Raw genomic sequence first — 21418 nt, 5'->3', positions numbered from 1 at the left:
TCCACTGCTCACTCTTGAAAGTGAACCTCTCCTTTATGGGCTTGGATACGGTTAGGGAGATGTTCAGAGCAAGGTGGCTCCTTGGGAAGCTGTCTTGGAAAGAACGTGCGCTGTTTTGCTATCCTTGAACAATCTCATTTCAGTAAAGCCAAAAGGAAAAAGAAAGAAGAGAGTGAGACACTGCCTCAAGTGTCTGAAGAAATCTATTACTGTATTGCTGCTGATTTAAAAGACTTGTTTGGAGCTTCAAAGAACAAACCAGAAAAGATTGTGGAAATACCCTGGGACAAAGAGGATGCGCAGGACCCTGCCCCCAGATGACCATTTGGGACCTTTGCCCAAGAAAAACGCATCTCAGGAGTCGAGCGCGTTCAAGTTTTCCTTCTTTGGAGACACAGAGGAGCTGGGCATCAAAGAAGGTAACAGCAGGACCCTTCTCACAGTGCCATTTCTAAGGAAGAGCTTCTGGCAGGCACTGTAGAGCATTGTGGTGTAAAGAAGGTCAGGACACAGGGGATTTTTTACAGCAGAAGACAGTAAGTAGGCAGAAGCATTTTGATCTTCATTTCTGCTTGCCAAGGCTGTGGTACATGAATGAGAGGTAACTCATGCTTGCATCTGAGGAATTCTGAAAGGCATGCTTTGAGAAGGCATTGGGGTTTTTGCTGAGTGGTGAAAAAGCTTGTTGTCATGCCCTGAATCTCTCAAACAGGGAGAAAGATGGCACACCAGTCATATCAAGTTTCAGAGAATCCAACAAGATTTTAAAGGAAATGTGTGTTAATGGAGAGGGAGGAGCAAGATCCTGGAGTTGACCGCAAGATCCACAAACATTCTCTTTGTTACTGAATTCTATTCTAGAACCTATAGAAGAAGGAAACTGAATGACACATGATGGTTGGAATGTTCAAGCTGTAGATAAAATGAGGCCTTATGAAAAGAAAATGAAACAACATTAAATCGAGTCACAGTCCTGTAGGAGAGAAAAGAAACCATTTGAAGTTATCCAAAATATTTAAAAAAAACAATGCAAAAACGCAAAGCAATGATCCCACCACACTTGTGCTGAATTCAGAAAGTATTCAGGGTCTTCTGAATGCAACGATCAAATGTTTAAGAATACAGCAGAGATCCCGAGAACAGAGTGGAAAATCCTGGAGCAGAGATGTTGCTCAGAAAATCTGGCAGAAGTAGATTTTGTCCTTCCTACATCTGTCTTCTCCACTGTAAGTATTTGTCTTGAAAGGAGGAATTCTTCCTGACAAGTGGAGGAATAATCTGGATGTGGCTTTGTTTCTTTTTCAGTGCTGTTATTGCAGAGTCTTGCAGACTCGGAACAATAAAGCCGGTAAAAGTCGCATGGCAAGAGGATTCACGTTTCCAAGACGGCAGCTCTGAGGGTGATGATGAGCCTGAGACGTGAGACACTGAAACGGACCAAGAAATGCAAGTTCCGTTTCTATTTGCTGTCTACTTGGCTGTAGTAGTTGGATGGTGTGGGAATATTAATAGCAGCACTCATGGAATGGGAAACTGAGATTGCACACCTCTGAGCAATGAAAGTCATCTTGGACAAGCATTTGTGCTGCCCAGAGTCAAAACTCCCAGCAGCCCATGTGATGTGAAGCTGAATATGAAAAGAGAGACGTTGAGCGCAAGAAATTAACGGGCTCATTTTGGTTTGACCAACTCCAAACTGAGTTTGGCCAGAAGCCAAAGACACAGTCAGTTTGCTGTTAAGAAGTTGTTTTTTTCCTAGAAGGCTCTATTTGGTTACTAGGGAATAAAGCTTTTCAATGTATACCATTTCTCTGAAGCACTACAGTTTTTACCTGCGTTCATGGAATTTGATAGTACAATTTTGGATGCTAAAATCCCTTTGTACTTGTCTAGGTTCGTTTCTTTACCACGCACACAAAGTGCTAGAGTTGTCTTCTTCTCCAAAGATGATGAACACCTAAGAGGTATGACAGCATTTCTTCACCCCCTTTTGTATTTTTTAAATTCGTCCTGGAATTCCATGAGGAGGATAAAAATGCTGCCTGGTTATGAATGTTTTCTAGTCAAATTTTGTCATCCTTACTTGTGCTCAAAAGTGTTGTAGAATCCCATGAGAGAATCTTGGTAAAATAAAGACCAAGCAGATTTCTGGCTTTCTTCTCTTTCAGATAATTGCCTAATAGGAATGTAGACTTTTAGACCTTACCAAAACATTAGCCATGTGAAAAGTTAATTAGACATTTTTAATAATTTCAGGTATTTATATAATGTTTAACTTTTTCCTGTCTTTCTGGAGGTACCACTAGGGATGTTGATGTTCCTGTCAGCCACATAGGTCCCTGTGGTGCTTTGTCCTAATGAATCTGGGGGTTTCTCTTCTGAATCCAGGGGATTTTGTATTTAGAAACAAAGAAAACAACAACCAAAGGAAACACACAGAATCCCCAAAAATTGCAGAGGCCAGCAAAACAATTGCTTGTTATATGTTTTGTAGAATAGTCTTAAGACAGGCTTAAATGGTGTGCATTTCTCGAGACTGATTCGATAACGCTGCAGAAATGTATTGCTGTGTTCATACAGTTCGTGCCCAGCACTCTTCCAGCCTCTCTGATTTGCAGGGGGTGTTAAAGTGGAGAGCTCAGTCCTTAGCAGGCCCCAGTTCTGGGGGAAGATGTGTGATCCTGGTGCTGAGCTTCTAATGAAACAGCGGCTATTTCACTGCAATTTAGACTGCAGCATGCTGAGGAAAACTGCTGCTGCCTTTCATTGTCCCGCAGACACCAGGCTGCAGGAGGGAACATTTCTGTTGGGGGACAACGTCTGGTGGGGGGCAAGAGAACAGGAAGGATGAGAAGAATTGACTCCTGACTTTATTGCTGAGTTGCCCATGATTGTTAGAAGCAGCAGCACAATCGGAAGTGTTTAAGCCTATTAATTGGTTCTTTTTTTTGCACAGAGGGCCCAAAGTTGTTTTGTAGATCAGTAGAGTTCAGTGAAGAAAAAGGGTTGGGAAGACCAATGTAGATTATTGCTTGAGGTGAGTATGTAACATGTGTTCCCTGGGAACTGTAGGTGAAAGCTGAGCACGGGTAGGGAATGCAGGTATGAATGCGCATGCAGAATTAATTCAGGACCTGGAGAAGAGCCTGCAACTTTGCAACTCCCCAGGAACAAAAGTGTTTTAGCGTACCGGTGTGTATAACATCATGTTGTGTTGTCCAGGCAGGTAAACCACTACATCTTTGTATGTTACAGGAGCAGCTACTTAACTGTACGTAAAGGATGTATTTAAGAGAAGGAGTGAATTTAGAGACTTCTCCTAATAGTGGATTCAGAAACCTCTCTGAAGAATTTGTTAGATTTTGATTATTTCCCAGAAAGCCAAAGGAAGCTTAAGGATACGAAATAGAAAGTGTAAGGAAAGCAATAAACTCTTTACTGAATAGAAACGTGCCACGTTTGTTCCTTGAAGAAGTGGTCAAACAATGTTACTACCAAAATCCTTTCAAAGATCTAAGAGGAAAAAAAATTGGCAAATCCTGTTCGGCAGTGTTTCCGAGCTGGGGCTGATGGTCTTGGGTGCTGGGGAGCCACGGGAAGGCTCCAGTCCTGACTGTCCGGCCAGGCCGAGGCCATTGAGCTCCGGCTCATCCCTGGCGGCTCCAAGGGCAAGCAGGAATGTCAAAGGCGCCCCAGAGCCGGGCCAGGGCACACCTGGGCACTGGCCCCGGCTCTCCAGGAGCAGACGGGCTCTGCCAAGCCCGACCTGGGCACTGCCCCCAGCCCAGGGACACGCGGGTGCTTTGCCCACAGCCGTGCCCATAGCAGCAGAGCTGTCACACCCCAGCTGGCTGTGGTGGGTGTGAGGCTCCAGCAGTGCCCGTGGGTGGGCTGGGCAGAGCATCAGCAGCAGCACAGGAGCTGGTGGCAGCGCTTGGGGAAGCACAGGGGACAGCCCCTGCACGGCGACACAGCATGCACGCTGCAGGCTGCAGGCTGCATCAACATCCATTGGCATAATGATGACTTCTTTTACTACATACTTACTACAGAACTATGACAGAATGGAAGATTTCTTTTACTAACTCATGGCTAAGTACTCAGCTCTCTTTATGTGGAGTATTTGAGGGATAGCTGTACCAAATCCCATTATTAAATTCGTAGCACCAGACAAAGGAATACCTGACTGCTTTTTAAGAGTTGAACATACTTGCAAAATTACAAAGGTGACCCTTTTTAATGTCAAAACATTTAGTTGGTTTCCTAGTAGGTTTTTTCACCATCATCTTTCCTCTGATATCGTTGAGATTAATGTGAAGATTAAGATTCAGTATGTTTTCTTTAGTCTTCCCTTTCGTGCTCTTTATCTTTTGGCACACCATTTTCCTTTCAACTCTATGGCTTCCCTCTGGTGTTTTAAATCAGGTGTAATATTTTGCTATTTCGTGGTGCCACTCCCTCGATCTACTGAAGAGGGCCAAGCAATGCCGGTCTGTCGGCAGGTCCCAGGCGTCGCTCCTGCCGGCGGCCCCGGGGCAGGAGCGGCCCCGGCAGTGCCACGGCAGGGCTTCCCTCAGGTGTCGGCACTGCCAGCCCGGCTCTGCCGGGGCGCTCCGGCAGTGCCACGGCAAGGCTTCCCTCAGGTGTCGGCACTGCCAGCCCGGCTCTGCCGGGGCGCTCCGGCAGTGCCACGGCAGGGCTTCCCTCAGGTGTCGGCACTGCCAGCCCGGCTCTGCCGGGGCGCTCCGGCAGTGCCATGGCAGGGCTTCCCTCAGGTGTCGGCACTGCCAGCCCTGCTCTGCCGGGGCGCTCCGGTAGTGCCACGGCGCACGGCAGCTCTGGCACTGCAGCCTCGGCCAGCAGCAAGATCTGCGGGCCGGGACCCCGCAGGTCCCATTCCTGATGAAGAAAGGATGTCCTGTAACGCTTGAGCTTTGCACACTTTCAAACCTGATCAACAAGAAGAGACATTTAACGTGTGCCGCACATGGCAGCCTGCAAGCTCGGAGTGATGGTCAGGTGTTAGAAAAGCAAAGTACTTGTTGCTAGAATGGTCTTTGAAGACTCAGGGCTGGGCACGTTTCACTGATCTCAGACCCAGAGGGAAGCTGACAAAGCTTGGGAAGAAGGACGCCCACTGATTGAGGACGCAAAGGATGCACAATTTAGGGGCCATAAGGACATCTGTTAGAACTGCCAAGATAAGGAAAACACTCCTAAAGTCAACTCAGCAAACATGCTGAAATCAGCTCCAGCTGGGTAAAAAAGTGTGCTGTTTGCAGGCAACAGGACTTTGGCACCCAAATTACCCTGGGCCTGGCCGTGGGATGGTTCCGGTCGCCAGAACACACAAAAAGATGTCTCAGTGCAAGTGCTGGGCATTGTGCTTCAAGAACCCAGATGAAAAATCTGGCGAGGCTGTGCTGGATTCTCGTGTGGTATCTACCCCTTCTCTCTTCTTCTTCTCAACACATATTGTAAGCCTGACTAAAAAACCCTACTTCGAGCCATGCTCACTGCCTTATTCTCAAAACTTGCAGCTGACTTAGAGGTTTAGTACCTTACAGAGCGGGTTTGAGGCCCTGCAGCTGGAGGGACAGACAAGTGATGAAGTGGGCAAGAGTCCTTCTGGAGCAGAGGGGGCACCTAGGGTAAGACAGCCAACACCATGTCTCGTGGCCACCTCTGTTCCGAAGGAAGGCAGGGTCGTTGCAGGCCCTTCCAAAAGCATCTCAAGGGAAGCTTTCCATCTCGCCTGCCCTGTTTCCTTGACTTTATCTGAATCTTTCTCTCAAAGAAAGTGTGAAATGCAAATTTGTGTTTTGTGTCAGGTAAATAAATGTAACCTGTGTAATTGTAATTGTGAAATGTGTGGAACACAGCCATGGGACAGTTATAAAGATGAGTTCTAATAAACAACTGAGAAAAGCATGGAAAAAGACTTGTGAACCAATCTTTTGCTTGCAAATAATAATGATAAGTCTGTGGGATTCCTTAAAATCAGAAGGTTTTGGGCACATTGCAAAAGGCAGGCCTCAGAGACACCAGGATGGTGATTAGAGCTACGCAGTAGCTATAAGATTTGTCAGCAGAAAAATTATACAAGAAGTAGAAAGAAAGGACAAAGAGAATAATAGTCTGTGTATTAATGCTTGGATAGAATAACTTCCTAAGTTGCAGAAAAGTATATCTGGTGAGATATTAGGAAGGTCTAAGCTTAATAACGGAGCTCTGTGCATTGTATCTTGAGGCTTACAAGCAAGTATTGTATTCAAAATAAGCAAGCATTGTTTTAACTAAAGGTACGTGTGCTTGTAGTGATTGCATAGAACTACTGTCAATATGCTTTTGCTTTGTGTGACTGGTCAAAATGTTTATAAAGTAAGTTGTAACATTAAGTTCTTGGTCTGTTGCCTGGATGTGAGCTGCTGGCATCTTCCCATTGTCAAAACCATGTAATGAGACTGATGCTAAAAAATAAACAGCTCGAGACACATACCACAGCAGTCCCATCCTATTTCTGACTCGTATATAGCCCCCGGCCGGCGATAAATGCTGCTCCTCTGTGAGGACGGCGGTTAGACTAGTGGAATAAAAAAGAAGAAGATTGTGGACGACTCTGTCGCCAGAGGCGCAGGTTGTTAATAGGAAGAATGGTTCATCCCCTTCGTCGTCTGTAGCTGATATCCTTGTAAGTAATAAGCAGCAAATTTAGGGGCTCCTGGGCAATTTATCTAAAACAGAATGGAACGTCTTTTACCGGCTTGAGACAATTTTACAGAATAAAGGATGTTCAGATATCTCAAAACATGAACTAAAAGACTTACTAATCTGGGTAAAGGTGAATACTCAAAATATAGACTTGAATTCTGCTTTTACCTTTGCTTTTTGGGACCAGATAAACTGGAAAATTTACCATCTGGTCTCTCTTAAAAAAGAAGAAACTTTGGTCAAACGAATGACTGTCTCCAGAGCTTTAATGGAAAGTTTCAAACCGTATGATTGTGGCAAAGACTTTCTTGAGCACTAAAACAGGACACCTCGTTCTGAAACTTTAATTCTGAGTGGTGCTGGGTCTTTGTCCTCCTCTGGAGGGGTGTCGGGTTTTGTTTGGGGTTCCTTCCCTTCTCCTGGCCTGTCCAGGCAGTGTGAAAAACACCCCGAACCCCAGGAAGGCGGAATCCAATCAGCTTCCAGCTTCAGTCGTGTCCTCTGTTTCTTACAGAATTCCCTGCGTCACTGATGCTGTCACCGGGCGTCCTCCCATCCCTCCATGAAATCATCCACCCCTGGGACTCCCGGGAGAGCATTCGGGATTTTTGTTGTGCTCTGAGAATCTGGAGGGTCTGCGATCATGTTCTGGGGAGGCTGGGAGTCTAATGGGTCCGGGAGATGAGAGTTTGGGGAAGCTTTGCAAAACAGTGGCTGCTGTTTCTGTGCCTCGCTTCTCTTCCAAGCAGGCTGCGGCCGTGCCTCGTTCGGAAGTGTTGCAGGCAGGGCTTGCCTAGGGGGGCTCTGGATCCGCTCTGCCTGGCCAGGGGGCTGTGGGAGTCACCTCTGCCACAGTTTCCCCTTCCCAAGAGGTTACTCCCTCAGATCGGGCTCAGACGGACAGATTGCTTTACAGTTTGGACTCTTTTCCTGTTAATTCTTCCCCCATGCCCCTTCCAGGGTTTTTGCCACTTGTAACCCCTCAGCCTCCGGTTGTAGCTGGAGGGGGGCTTTGGATATGGCTCTGCCTGCGGGGGAGCGGGCAGGAGGGCGGACGGAGGTGACAGGCGGCAGCCAGGGGCTGGGCAGGGCAGGGATGGCTCTGTCCAGAGAGATGGATGGGGTGGAGGCGGGAGAGCTTAGGGAAGTTTCTGTGGAGATACAGACAGATCGTTTGGAAGCCTTGAAGGCTGTCTCATTTGCTGTTGGGGGGAAAAAAGCATGTCAAATTTGCAGTTTGGAACTGAGAGTTCTCCAGCTGCAGGCGGGGATATGGAGTGGAACTTGTAACAGTTCATTGCAAAGTGTCACAAATACAAATTAGAGATTTGCAGCTCGAGGGCAGCCCAATTTGTATGAATCTGAACGGATCCAATTTAGTGAATTGAGACATGATGTAGCAGGCTCTGGCTTTTTTCTGGGAATGATACAACACATTCTGTGACCGCTACCTCCAGCGGAGGGAGGGACGTTGGGAATGTGGAGCTCTCCTCCTCCACCCTTCCTGGCAGGGCTCCTGGGGGGGCTTGATGCTACCACAACACTACTGCCAAGAACTTGGAGCTTCTTGGCAGGGTTCCTGGGACAGCTGATTGTTGTAACAACACTACCTGTTCTTCTGGGTCAGACACAGGAGTGATGAGAGGGAAAAACAAAACAGGGTCTAAATCAGAGGTAAACCTTCCACTGCAACTATCTAATTGGTCTAATATTAGTCAAAATTTAGAAAAAAAAAATTGGACTCAAATAAACAACTCCTTGCCTTACCAGTAAGGTATGGTCGTAATGATGTAAACCCAGGATATGAAACTTTCTCACCATGATATAAAAGAACTCTGTCAGGCTTTGAAAGACAGTGGGTTCTCTTCTCCTTATTTTAACAATGTGTTGAAAAGTATATTTAATTTTTATGATTTAGGCCCTGCTGATTATTGAAACGTGGCTTCCTCGATCTTAACCAATTCACAATATCTCTTATGGGAATTACAATGAAAAAAACTTCCTAATAAGTTGGTTAAAAATATGAAAACTCTCCTTATTTGTCCTAGTTTAGGACAAATTTAAGGAAAACCCTCTGGGAGGAGCCCCCAGAAAACAAACCCACACGGCCCCTCTCCACCCACCTGGTTCAGGAAAAAATTTTCTCTGAGAGAAGGGGAAAAGAACCTGTTTATTCAATGAACAAAGCACTCCCCAGCACCAAAAAAATTAACGAAACCAGAAGAAAACAAAACTCTTTCATGACTCTGAAGAGATGAATAAATCCAGAAAGTCTTTCCTGGGAGTGGTCGCCCGAGTCTGGACGCTGGGGATTGCTCTCCAGCACTGGGGATGGCTGCTGCAGATCACAAAATGCAGGCTTCCGGTGTTTCTTGGTGTTTCCCAGATCCCAGTCTGGAGCAGGTTGGATGGTATTCAGGAAGAGGAAAGGAAAAGAAACAGTCTAGGGAAAGAATTGGACTGCTTAGCTAAACTGATTAGGTAGCAAAGGCGAAAGCAGAAGCAAGCTGTTATGTTTTGACATTGGCACAACGCTAGTGCCCCCATGAAAATGTAATTTCTTAATTGAATGCTATGAAATGGAATTGAAAATACAGCAAAGCAGGCTTAAGGTTAATAACAGAAAAAAAACTTTATTAAGCTACTACTATAAAAGAAAGAAAGGAAAGAAAAAAAATATAAACACAGATCAAAATGAAAACTTTGCAAAGCATTCTTTTTCTTACTATTTAACTCTAACATATTACAGTGAGACACAATCTGGACTTTAATTTGGTTTCTACTTTCTAGACAATTGATATTTAGTTTCTTGAGGGAGACAGGAGTCTCTCTTGTGCTACAGATTTCTAAAGAAACACAGCTGCCACATCCTGTGCTTTTATGTTACCCATGGCACTGCCTGGAGAAAAAAAGTTTGCCATGGTGACCCTTCTCTTTTTTATGTACAGTGCTTTCACCACCAATGCATGGATGGACAGACTGCTTTTAGGATTTTTTCTTTTAAGGATGTCTTGCTAAGAGGGGAGAAAACAACAGTTTAGTTTTTTATTTTTTGGGACTTCAGTCCCCCCCCTTCCCATTTTCTCTGGGGGCTGAGGGTCTAAGAACAGAGATTTTCTTTTTTTTTTTTTTTTTTTCTTTGAGGACACGGGGCACTACTACAAACTCCTTAATTTTTTTTTTGTTCACTCCACTTTTGGTTTTTTTTAGCTGAAGTAGGTTTCTTGACTTTGCTCTGGCATCTTTTTAAAATATAGTTTTTCTTGAAAAAGAAGATTGGTTTAGTTTGTGGTCAATATGGAAAAGACTAGCTAAAAGCTACTCTTTGTCCTTCTCTTATTTAGAATTTCTTTTTTCAACATCTCAGGGTCTAAGGTGCCTTTATTTTTCTTTTTTAAACTGAGGAGGGGGGGAAAAAAATTATAAAGCTTTCATTTTTTGAGGAAGGGTTAAAAGTCTGGACTCCCAGGATGGCTTGACGCCCAGACTCTGGCGGCTCCCATGCGACTGGGAACTTTGTGGCCCCCCCACTCTTCCTTTCCCGCGGTGAACTGCTGATAAAACTGCTGTTGTCTCTTTCTTTCTCCCTTTTGGGAGAGAAACTCTGGGGAGGGGAACGGAGACATCTTAGATTTTTTTCACTTTTCTCTCTGCAGGAGATCAGCCCGGTTCCAGTCCTTCCACCCTTGGGCCTACCTCAGTCAGGCCATGGGCCTTCCCCTTCCCTGCCCAGCCACGGGCTAGGCAGGGGAGAGGCTGCACTGCACGCTGACTGGAACTAAAGAGAGCCAGTTCTCCTGGGAATTTTGCTTTTAACCCCTCTGTGTTCTCAGAGGCATGTCTACCTTCAATTGGTCAACATCTAAATTGACTTCTTTCTTCTGGAAAAATTTTTTTTCCATGTCAAACCATGACACAAGCAAGCAAGCAAGCAAGCAAAAGCAAGCCAGTCAGCACTAGCCTTTTCTAGACAGAAGACCATGAGGGGAGGTGAACCCATGGCTGATAACAAGGCAAAACAAACCTTCACTTTCAGAGTCAGTTCTGAAAGCACAGAACATAATATCAAACATAAACAGAACACACGATTGGAGATACAAACACTGTAACGTCACCCTAGGACATTCCACCCCTTATCTCCATATCTTCAACATCACCTAAAAACTCCATCAAGTTAAAACTTGTATCTTTCACTTACTCATACCTTTGACACTTACACATTTCCTTCTATTTCACTTGCTCAAACCTTTGTCACTTACACATTTCCTTCTTTCTCATGTCTGTGTGTTTTCATGTACAGACATTGGCAGTAACATCCAGCAGTTATATTTGCTCAATAGTTTCACCCCACAATCAGATCTCTCTGAGGTACACATCGTGTTGTTCCATCTCTTTGCATTATCCACCATGTACAACCTGGTCCCTGAGCAAAGACAATCCCACAAATGGGTTTGTCTGTATTCGAGGCAGAATTGATCCACACTGATTTCCCTAACAAACCTCTGACATGTGCCACTGGGACTTTATCTCCATCTACTATATTCAGGGGCTCAGACTGGGCAGGACGTGCTCGATTGGTGGAACCTCGGCTGTTAACTAACCAGGTGGCCTTTGCTAAATGTTGCTCCCAATTTTTGAAAGATCCCCCACCCAATGCTTTTAAGGTGGTTTTTAACAGTCCATTGTACCTCTCCACTTTGCCTGCAGCTGGTGCATGGTAGGGGATGTGGCACACCCGCTCAATGCCATGTTCCCTAGCCCAGCTGTTGATAATGCTATTCTTGAAATGAGTCCCATTATCTGACTCAATCCTCTCAGGGGTGCTATGCCTCCAAAGGACCTGCTTTTCAAGGCCCAGGATGGTGTTACGGGCTGTAGCATGAGACACAGGGTAGATTTCCAACCATCCAGTGGTGGCTTCCACCACGGTGAGCACGTAGCGCTTGCCTTGGTGTGTCTGAGGCAGTGTGATTTAGTCAATCTGACAGGCCTCCCCATACTTGTACTTGGACCACCGCCCACCATACCACAGGGGCTTCACCCGCTTGGCCTATTTGATGGTAGCACACGTCTCACAGTCATGGATCACCTGAGAAATACTGTCCATGGTGAGATCCACCCCTCAGTCTCGTGCCCACTTAGAGGTGGCACCTCTATCCTGATGGCCTGAGGCATCATGGGCCCATCGTGCTAGGAACAACTCTCCCCTGTGTTCCCAATCGAGGTCTATCTTTGACATCCCTGTCTTTGCAGCCTGATCTACCTGCTGCTCTTCATTAGCTCTACTTCTGGGGACATGGGCATCTACATGGCGAACCTTCACAGGTAGCTTCTCTACCCGGGTAGTGGTATCTTTCCACTCTTCAGCAGCCCAAATTGGTTTTACTCTATGCTGCAAGTTAACCTCTTTCCACCTCTCTAGCCACCCCCACAGAGCATTGGCTACCATCCATGAATCAGTGTAGAGGTAGAGCTTTGGCCACTTCTCCCTTTCTGCAATGTCTAGGGCCAGTTGAACAGCTTTGAGTTCAGCAAACTGGCTTGATCCACCTTCTCCTTCAGTGCCTCTGCAACCCGTCGTGTGGGACTCCATACAGTTGCTTTCCACTTCTGATTCATCCCTACAATGCAACAGGAACCGTCGGTGAAGAGAGAGTAGCGTGTTTCTTCTGCTGGCAGTTGGTTGTATGGTGGAGCTTCTTCAGCCCATGTCACTGGTTTTTCTTCTTCATCTGTGACACCAAAACTTTCACCTTCGGGCCAATTTGTAATTACTTCCAAAATCCCAGGGCGATTCAGTTTACCAATATGGGCGCGCTGCGTGATGAGAGCAATCCACTTGCTCCATGTAGCACTGGTGGCATGGTGGGTGGAGGGAACCTTTCCTCTGAACATCCACCCCAGCACCAGTAGTCGGGGTGCCAGGAGGATTTGTGCTTCTGTGCCAATCACCTCTGAGGCGGCCTGGACTCCCTTGGCCACTCAGGATTTCTCACACCTGCGTCTACTCCTGGGTCAGAGGTCTCATCGGCCCCTCTAGAAACCTCAGCCCTCATTCTAGAGAGACTGCAGACTGTATAGAGAAAGCTTAGCAGATTAAACACCAGGAAGATGGTCTCTTTAACAGTCAGGGGAAACGGAGCATTCTCTAATAGGAAGGTAACAAATTCAGAGTAGAAGAAGGAAAGCAAAGGCTGAAAAGCCTCATCCCCTACTTCCCCTCTAACAAACTGGCTGCACAACCATAACCATGAACCATACATTCCAGAAACAGACTTCGGCACCTTTATAAACCCCCTGGAAGCCATTACACCCAAGCCCAGCCCGATGGATATTCTGATCAGTGCCCTGCTACTGCAAAACCTACGTATTACGGACAATATAAGAGCTATTCCTGGATAAAAAAAATAAACCTAGGGACCATAGAGGGATTAAGATCTCAAAAAACCCTAGGGTCCAGAGACACATGCAGGCCTTCACCCCAAGAGACACTATGAATTCAAACAACATAACCAGTAACTGCTCCATACCAACAAAAAGTAATTGGAACAAAAATATGATTAATACAGGGTTTTTCCCACTCTCTCGAGCCACAATTTGGGTGCCAAAGTATTTGTCCTAGTTTAGGGCAAATTTGGGGAAAACCCTCTGGGAGGAGCCCCCAGAAAACAAACCCACACAGCCCCTCCCCACCCACTTGGTTCAGGGAAAAAATTTTCTCTGCGAGAAGTGGAAAAGAACCTGTTTATTCAACAAACAAAGCACTTCCCAGCACCAAAAAAAATTAACAACTCCAGATGACAACAAAACTCTTTCACCACTCTGAAGAGATGAACAAATCCAGAAAGTCTTTCCTGAGAGTGGTTGCCCAGGTCTGGACGCTGGGGATTGCCCTCCAGCACTGGGGATGGCTGCTGCAGATCACAAAATGCAGGCTTCCGGTGTTTCTTGGTGTTTCCCAGATCCCAGTCTGGAGCAGGCTAGATGGTATTCAGGAAGAGGAAAGGAAAAGAAACAGTCCAGGGAAAGAATTGGACTGCTTTGCTAAACTGATTAGGAAGCAAAGGCAAAAGCAGAAGCAAGCAAAGCAAGCAAGCCAAGCAAGCAAGCGAGCGAGCAAAAGCAAGCCAGCCAGCACTAGCCTTTTCTAGACAGCAGACCATGGGGGGAGGTGAACCCACGGCTGATAACAAGGCAAAACAAACCTTCACTTTCAGAGTCAGTTCTGAAAGCACAGAACATAATATCAAATCATAAACAGAACACACGATTGGAGATACAAACACCATAACGTCACCCTAGGACATTATGGGAACATAGATATTGCCCAACTAGCAGGTGATCCACCTTTCCATAGACCAGAAAATCAGGCAGCGGAATTGCCTCAGCCTGTGCTCACCGATATTAAAGATGCTGCTAGAAAAGCTTTGTTTTCAGTTGAGCCAGCTGGTACCCATGTAAATGCTTATACTACTATCAGACAAGGTCAATTGGAACCTTTTGGCTCTTCCTTAGATAGATTAACCCAAGCTGTTGAAGAACAATGTCCAGATGAACAAGCTCATTCCTGTTTTATCCAAAACCTTGCTTTTGTCTCATTCTACGAAGAATGTAGAAAAATTATTTTAACTTTACCTGATCAGCCTCCAACTGTAACACAGATGCTAATAGCTTGCAGTAAACCCACTTCTCCACAACATCTTGCTAATGTGCAAGTTAATGCTTTTGGAAAGCAAATTACAGAATCTCAAGAAAAGTTAGGAAAAACATTGGGAGATAATTTGGCTAAAGCTTTTGGAGAAAATTTGGGACAACAAATGGAAAAGCTCGAAAAGGTCCTGGAAAAGCAAACAAAAAAATTTTTGAAAAATCTGTTGGTACTGTACAGTTGGACTCTGATAAAAAGACTTGTTGTTTTGCTTGTGGGACTTGCTAGTGTTGTTACTGAAATCCAAAATGCTGGACTTGAAATTTCTATAACCAAAATTCAAGAAATTTCACCCTGGAAGTATCTGGGATGGAAGATGGCTGAAAAAACAATTACACCTCAAAGGATACCGCTCCAGATCAGTGTCAACAATCTACAAGATTTACAACAACTTCGAGGAGAAATCAATTGGGTTAAACCTGTTTTGGGAATTACCAATGATGAACTGGGTCCGCTTTTTGATTTGCTGAGAGGAAGTTGTGACATCAACTCTCCTTGAACTCTTAACTCGTGCAGAAGCTCGTGCAGCTCTTGACAAGGTCATGGAAGCTCTCCAAAGACGACAAGCTCATCGCTGTGTTCCAGAAAAGCCTTTCCTTTTTGCCATTTTGGGAGAAAAAATGCAACTTTGTCGTCTCATTTTCCAATGGGATCCTTCTTAGAGAGATCCTTTGTTGATAATAGAATGGATTTTTTCTGCCCTACAGGTGTCCTAAGACTATTTTTACAGTTTTAGAGATGATAGCACAAATTGTAATTAAGGCCAGAACAAGATTGTTAACTTTAGCAGGTCGAGAATTTGCAGTTATCTATTTACTACTGAAAAGAGATTATCTTGATTGGGCAATGCAAAATTCTGATGATTTACAATATGCATTATTAAATTTCCCAGGTATTTGTTCTGTTCATTACCCAGCTCACAAATTATTACAACCAAAATTGAGTTTTAGAGAAAAACCTATATTAAGTGAAGAACCATTAGATGCAATAACTCTCTTCACTGATGGATCAGGCAAATGTCACAAATCGGTAATAACTTGGTTGAACCGAACAACTAAAGCTTGGGAATCAGATGTCCAAATAGAATTATCTCCTCAGGTTGTTGATCTTGCTGCTGTGGTTTGGGCTTTTCAGCTCTTTCCACAACCTTTTAATTTAATTACAGATTCTGCTTATGCTGCTAATGTGGTTAAAAGAATAGAAGGATCAGTTTTAAAGGATGTTTGTAATGATATATCATTGGCTTTCACGTCTTTACACAACTTTGCAATATAGAACTAATCCATATTTTTTTCTGTTATTATTATTATTTTTCTGTTGGCCTGCTTTGCTCTGTTCTCTATTGCATTTCACAGCATTCAATTGAGAGATTGCATTTTCAAGGGGGCACTGGCATTGTGCCAGTGTCAAACCATGACAGGGATAAAGTACTTTTTACAAAACATTTCTTTTATATTGCAGTAGTGCTTTAAACTTAATTTTAAAAACAATAGTTTTTATATAGTAAAGGAAATGCAGTAAAAACAGCTTGTATTGAAGTAATATCTAAAGCTCCTAAATTTGTTAGAAATGTAATTTAACAATAAATTTCCAACCTCCCAGTCTGGAAAAGACAAACTGTATGACCACAGAGAGTGGAAAGAGCAGCTCCTCTTCCTGACAAATTCAGGGTGGGATTGCCCCTTCTGTATTTGCACTCCCAGGCTCCCTTCAAGGGTGGGATCTGCTTAAGTCCAGTCCCATAGAGTAGAGAAAATGATTCATTCTTAAAAACTCCACTATTGCTTTGATAGTCTGTTTTAAAGGTCCGTTTTACTTTTTTTCTTCTGGTAGATAATGAATTTAAACTGTAGCAGAGAGCTCTGAAGGAATTGTTTCCTGTATCTGATTTCTGAAACTGTACAAGTCTCTGTATTTGCTCAGGTCCTGCTGATCTTCTCCACTGTGATGAATCTACACAGGACTCTTTCAAGCTTGCCATGCTGGTGTGGCAGCCTTTGCACCTTGGCAGAACCTGCCAACTGATGCTGGCAGGTAGCACTTGATCTACCTTGCACTTGAATTGACAAATACTTAAGTTTTCTCTGGTTTGGTGTTTGGTTTTGGTTGTTTATTTTTTTAATTTTAGACTTTGCAGCTTTATCATTTTACAGAACAATGACATTTAATTTTCTAGATACAAAACCAATTGTGATAAAGTCACACTGAAAAATCTTTTGTCTTGGGAGAGAAGCAAAGATAAAGTGGCAAAGTATACTGGCTTTAAAAAGCTTCTCTTCCTATTCTTGGAAAGCAATTGGACTTCTTTCCATCTCCCCTGAACTTCCTGTTCTTCATCAGTAACCTCCCAACAGATAATGGTTGTCCTTATATCCTTTCAAAATCTCCCCCTCTCTATCATGGGCAGGAGGCTGGAATTCTTTTCTTTTCTGACCTCAGATAAAAAGTCTTGGGACATGACAGTGAGAAATACAGAAGGCAATTGTTAGAGGGCTGTTTTGGGGTCTAATAACTACACTGGGCACTGTTATTTTAAGCTTCTGAGTTGTAACAAAACAACATTCAAAGGAAGAACTGTCAAATGTGGAGACAAAACTGTCCTGAGGATGAGTGTGAGGGTGGTTAATGTCTGTCTCCTCCGGGCACTTCAGCTGACCATTGAAATGTGCTTTGTGTTTATTCAGCGGTGTCACCATTGCTAATTTTCTTCCTTCACTGAGGATTCGGGCATGGCAATGCCCCTGTAACAAAGCAGTGCCTTCACTTTCATCCTAGTTGTCTCCAGAGAGGTCTTGAGGAAAATGTTCACCTGAAGCAGGTTTTGAATTTCTCCAGTGCAAGAGAATCCATGTGGATGTGACACTTTAGTCGAAGAAAGAGAAGCCAGATAAATTTTCCAAGGTGCTCTTGTGGGGAGTTTTGAGATGGCTGAGAGAAAGAATAAAAACAACCTTGCAGCTGGTGTTTTGAACAGTTGTTTTCTCATCAGATGTTTAGCAAAGGGTGTCTTGTGAATTAGCCAATGGTGTCAGGGGTTGCTGATTAAATGACTAATCAGGTCCACCTGTAATAGAACGGTGTATAAAATAATGGGTTTCTAATAAACTCGGATTAACCTTCTGAAGAGACCTAGAGTCCATGTGTGGCCTCAGTTCCACTCCTGACTCAATGCACAATCTCTGGGCGACTGCCCCCTGCCAGGGGCAGGAGCAGAGATTTCCCTTGGCCGGGGCTGGAGCCCTGGAGTGGCAGTGCCTGAACAGCACCTTACTGCCAAAAGTACCAGCCTTGATGGCTGCCCCAGGGCGTGGCATTTGGCCCTGCACTTGCTGCAGGAGTCCCTTCCTGGGTTCCCTCCTGGCCAAACCTTCGCACCCATCTCAGAACCTGGGCAGTTACCAAGGGGGCCGCCTCAAGTGGTTGCCAGGGACCTGAGGCCATGGCTGCCCCAATTTTGGCTGCACGATGCTGATGTCAGAGTGGCCATTGTGACCCGTGCAAGCAAGGTCACAAAAGGGAAGGCTGGGCTCAGGCCGCGTGTCAGTGCGACCTGACCACGGGAGGAGAAGGCAGGGCAGGGACGCTGCTGCTCAGGGACCAGAGGAGCCCCACAGCTCGGGGCTCTGGGCCTGTGCTGCAGGCTCCCCTGCCTCTCCCTGCCCAGAATCAGCGGAGGAACAGCCAGAGCGGACTGCGGTGTTCCTCGAGGCGACGACGGGAGGAGAAGGCGGACAGGAGTAGGGCTCACGCAGGGCTCAGCAGGGACTAGTGCCCTCGTGGCTCTGGGCCTGTTCTGCAAACTCCCCACACTCTTCTGTCTCCCAGACAGAGAGAGAACCAGCACCTGGAGGAGACTGTGACCTTTCTGGAAAGGGACTCACCGCTGATGGCTGCCATGTGCGACAGCAAGCAGGAGGGCCCTGGTGCCAGGGAGCCAGGTGAGGGCAAAGCCGCCCTCCCAGAGCCGGGGCCAGGGGCTCCTGTGGCAGGCGTTGTGTGGGGCCCAGAGCAGAGGCAGGGGGAGGCAGGAGCTGCTCAGCCATGCCGCGGCTGGGAGCCTCCTTCCTCCCCAAGTGGGGCCCAGCTGGGTCAAGGGGCAGCTCTTGGGACACCCGTGCCCACAATGGGCCCTGCTCTCCAAGGCCTCCAGCCCTGCCCATCAGCCAGGCAGGCAGGCAGGGACAGAGCAGCCCTTGGGGCCGATGCTGCTGCAGCCAAAGAGCCCCGCAGAGGTGCTCATGCCCGCTGCCATTGGCTCTGTGCCCTGCAGTGTGCATGCTGTGTCGCCGTGCAGAGGCTGATCCGGACATCTGCGGTGACAAACTGGAGAAGGGCGGACTCTGTGCCCACGTGTTCTGCCTGGTGAGTGTCTCCGGGAGCTCCATCCACCATTGCAATGGGCAGTTCCTGCCCCTCTCTTCTCATCTGTTCCTCCCCTCTGCTGCAGTTCTTTGCCACTCTACTTTTTCCTCAAGACAACGACCATGTTGGACTCATGGGATTTCTTCCTAGAGATATCCAAATTGCAGTGTGGAGGGCGGCACAAAAGGTGAGAGTCCGACGCAAGCAGGGAGATTTGTGCCAGGTGAGGTTTGCCAGAGCTTAGCCCAGACACTTGGAAGGAAAGGCCTGCCCTTCTGGCCGGATGTGGGACAAAGTCTGGCTCCCAGCAGCTGCACAGAGGCTCTGGCACGGGAGCCCCCCTCCTCCACCAGACGGCTCTGTGGGCTGAGACCCAGCAGCGGCCACATCCTGCACCCTGCCCGGAGCGCTGGGGCTGCCTGGGGAGGCCCCGAGGCTGCTGCTGATGGGGCTGCTTGGCTCTTCCCAGCGCTGCTGCGTCTGTGGCCAGAGCGGGGCAACCATCATGTGCTGCAAGGAGGACTGTGACAGATGGTTCCATCTGCCTTGTGCCAAGGAGGGCGGCTGCGTCATACAGTATATTCCATATTACAGGTACCTCCTCCCCACTCCGGGTCACCCCTGGCAGAAGATCCAACATTTCTCACTTTGCCCATCCATTTTCCTCCAGCTCCTTCTGCCCTGTGCACCGTCCAAAGCAGGACATTGAGGCAACTCCAGAGCCAGGCACCGATTGTCTCATCTGCATGGAGCCAGTGGAGGATAGAAAGACTTTCAGAACCCTGGTGTGCCCAGTGTGCAAAAGGGCCTGGTTCCACAGGGACTGCATCCAGGTAGGAGCCCTCCCCTCAGCCCCAGGGCAAAGCAGGTGCTCAGCAGCACCAGGGCCTTGCTCACCCTGCTTCTGCTTGCCCTGCAGGGACAGGCCATGCGTTCTGGTGCTTTATACTTCCAGTGCCCCCTGTGCAGAGACCAGGAGGCATTCCCTGTCGAAATGTTCATCCTGGGGATCCGAATCCCCTTCAGGTTGGTGTCCTTCTGCCTGCCTCACAGGACAGGAGCTGCAAGGTCTGTGCTCTGCCAGGCCCTGCCATACCAGTCCTGTCCCTGCCCTGTCCTGTGAGTCTGGGCTTTAGCTTCACGCACGCCTTGGAAAAGTATGGGACAAAGAGCAGGGACAACCTGTACCTCCATGAGGGGAGGGCAGCAGAAACTCATCAGCTTTTCCTTTCTCCATCAGACAGCCAACATGGGAGGACAACCATGCCTATGCGTACCTAGGAGAGAGGCACAGGAGGTGCAATGCCAGGGATTGCCTTTACCTGGGAGGCAGGGAGGAGGCAGAGGAAGAGGGGTAAGTTGGGGAGCTGCACCTGAGGCTCTGCAGGGTAGCCGTGTCACTTCAAGGGCTCAAAGAGAAAAGAACTAGAAGAGCTTGGCCGGACAATCACTTTGTCCTCAGTGCCATAAACCCATTTGTTTCCCCAGGCCCTGGGAACTGCTCCTGTGCTCCTCCTGCGCTGCTGAGGGCACCCACAGGCGCTGCTCCGGCCTGAGAAACAGCGTACAGAGCTGGGAGTGTGACAGCTGTGCTGGTCTTGAAACGGGTATGAGGCAAAGCACCCGGTGTCCCTGGGCTGGGGGCAGTGCCCAGGCTGGGCCTGGCAGAGCCCGTCTGCTCCTGAAGGGCTGGGGTTCTGCTCTGGCCAGGCTTGCCTTGGGCCTGGGTGCTCTTTGACATTCCTGCTTGTCCTTACAGCCTCCAGGATTGAGCCAGAGCTCAGTGGCCCCAGCCCGACCAGTCAGTCAGGACTGGAGCCTGCTCACGGCTCCACAGAATCTGAGGCCATCAGCCCCAGCTCCCATGGCCCGGTGCCATCGGGGCTGGATCCCCAGGCTTCATCCGCAGAGACCAGCAGCCGCAGCAGCCACCAACGCACAGCACGGCAGCAGTCTCTGCCATCTCCCTCGCTGGACACCAGCAGCCCCAGCAGAACAAGGTCAATGTACAGCAGCACCCCTGAGCTTGAAGACAGGGGCCATTCCAGACATGCTGGGCCTGGCCGCAGGCGCACCCGCTCCCACCAGCAAGGTCGGGCCCCAGATGGACCAGTCCGTTCGAGGAGTCGCTGTGACATGTGCAGCATGACAAGACCAAGGACTGAGAGGCCCAGGCAAAGGGATACTCCGTCAGGGACGTCCCCCAGACGCAGCCGCTCCCACCTGCAGCGCAGAGCCTCAGATCAACCTCTCCGGTCCAGGAGTCGCCAGGACAGGAGCAGGAGGAGAGCAGCAAGCTCTGAGAGGCCCAGGCGCACGGGAACACCGTCAGAGAGTTCCCGTAGGAGCAACCGCTCCCACCAGAGGCATCGGGCCTCAACTGGGACCTCCAACAGCAGCACGTAGCCTCATCTTTTCTTTCTAGTGTACCTGTTTGCTGCTGGAAGTGAAGGTGAGAACGGTCAGTACAGGGACCTTACGATTTGCAGGTCTGTGAGAAAACTGTATTAGCTCTTGACATTTCTACTGGCAGGAAAGTAGTCTTGTGCTAAATCCCTTGATTTCTGTCTTACCGTGTATTAAGGGAAAAGTCACTTAAATGATCAGGCTAATTAAGAGGGATCCTTGTTCCGGCCG

At 47.3% G+C, this 21418-nt stretch overlaps 1 protein-coding gene across 1 annotated transcript; it reads left to right on the top strand.

The window, feature by feature from the left end:
- Positions 1-295: 295 nt before the first annotated feature.
- LOC144247017 (E3 ubiquitin-protein ligase PHF7-like) lies at positions 296-21187 on the top strand. Its single transcript, XM_077786213.1, is given in 9 exon segments — positions 296-419; positions 18690-18781; positions 18867-19004; positions 19251-19375; positions 19452-19669; positions 19672-19807; positions 20022-20135; positions 20270-20388; positions 20541-21187. Coding segments are annotated over 9 exon segments (1713 nt in total).
- The last annotated feature ends 231 nt before the right edge of the window (positions 21188-21418 follow it).

The sequence above is a fragment of the Lonchura striata genome, chromosome 12 (assembly GCF_046129695.1).
Source record: "Lonchura striata isolate bLonStr1 chromosome 12, bLonStr1.mat, whole genome shotgun sequence".
Lineage (NCBI taxonomy): Eukaryota > Metazoa > Chordata > Aves > Passeriformes > Estrildidae > Lonchura > Lonchura striata.
The sequence above is the reverse complement of the archived record's forward strand: the minus strand, read 5'-3'. Positions and strand labels throughout refer to the sequence as shown.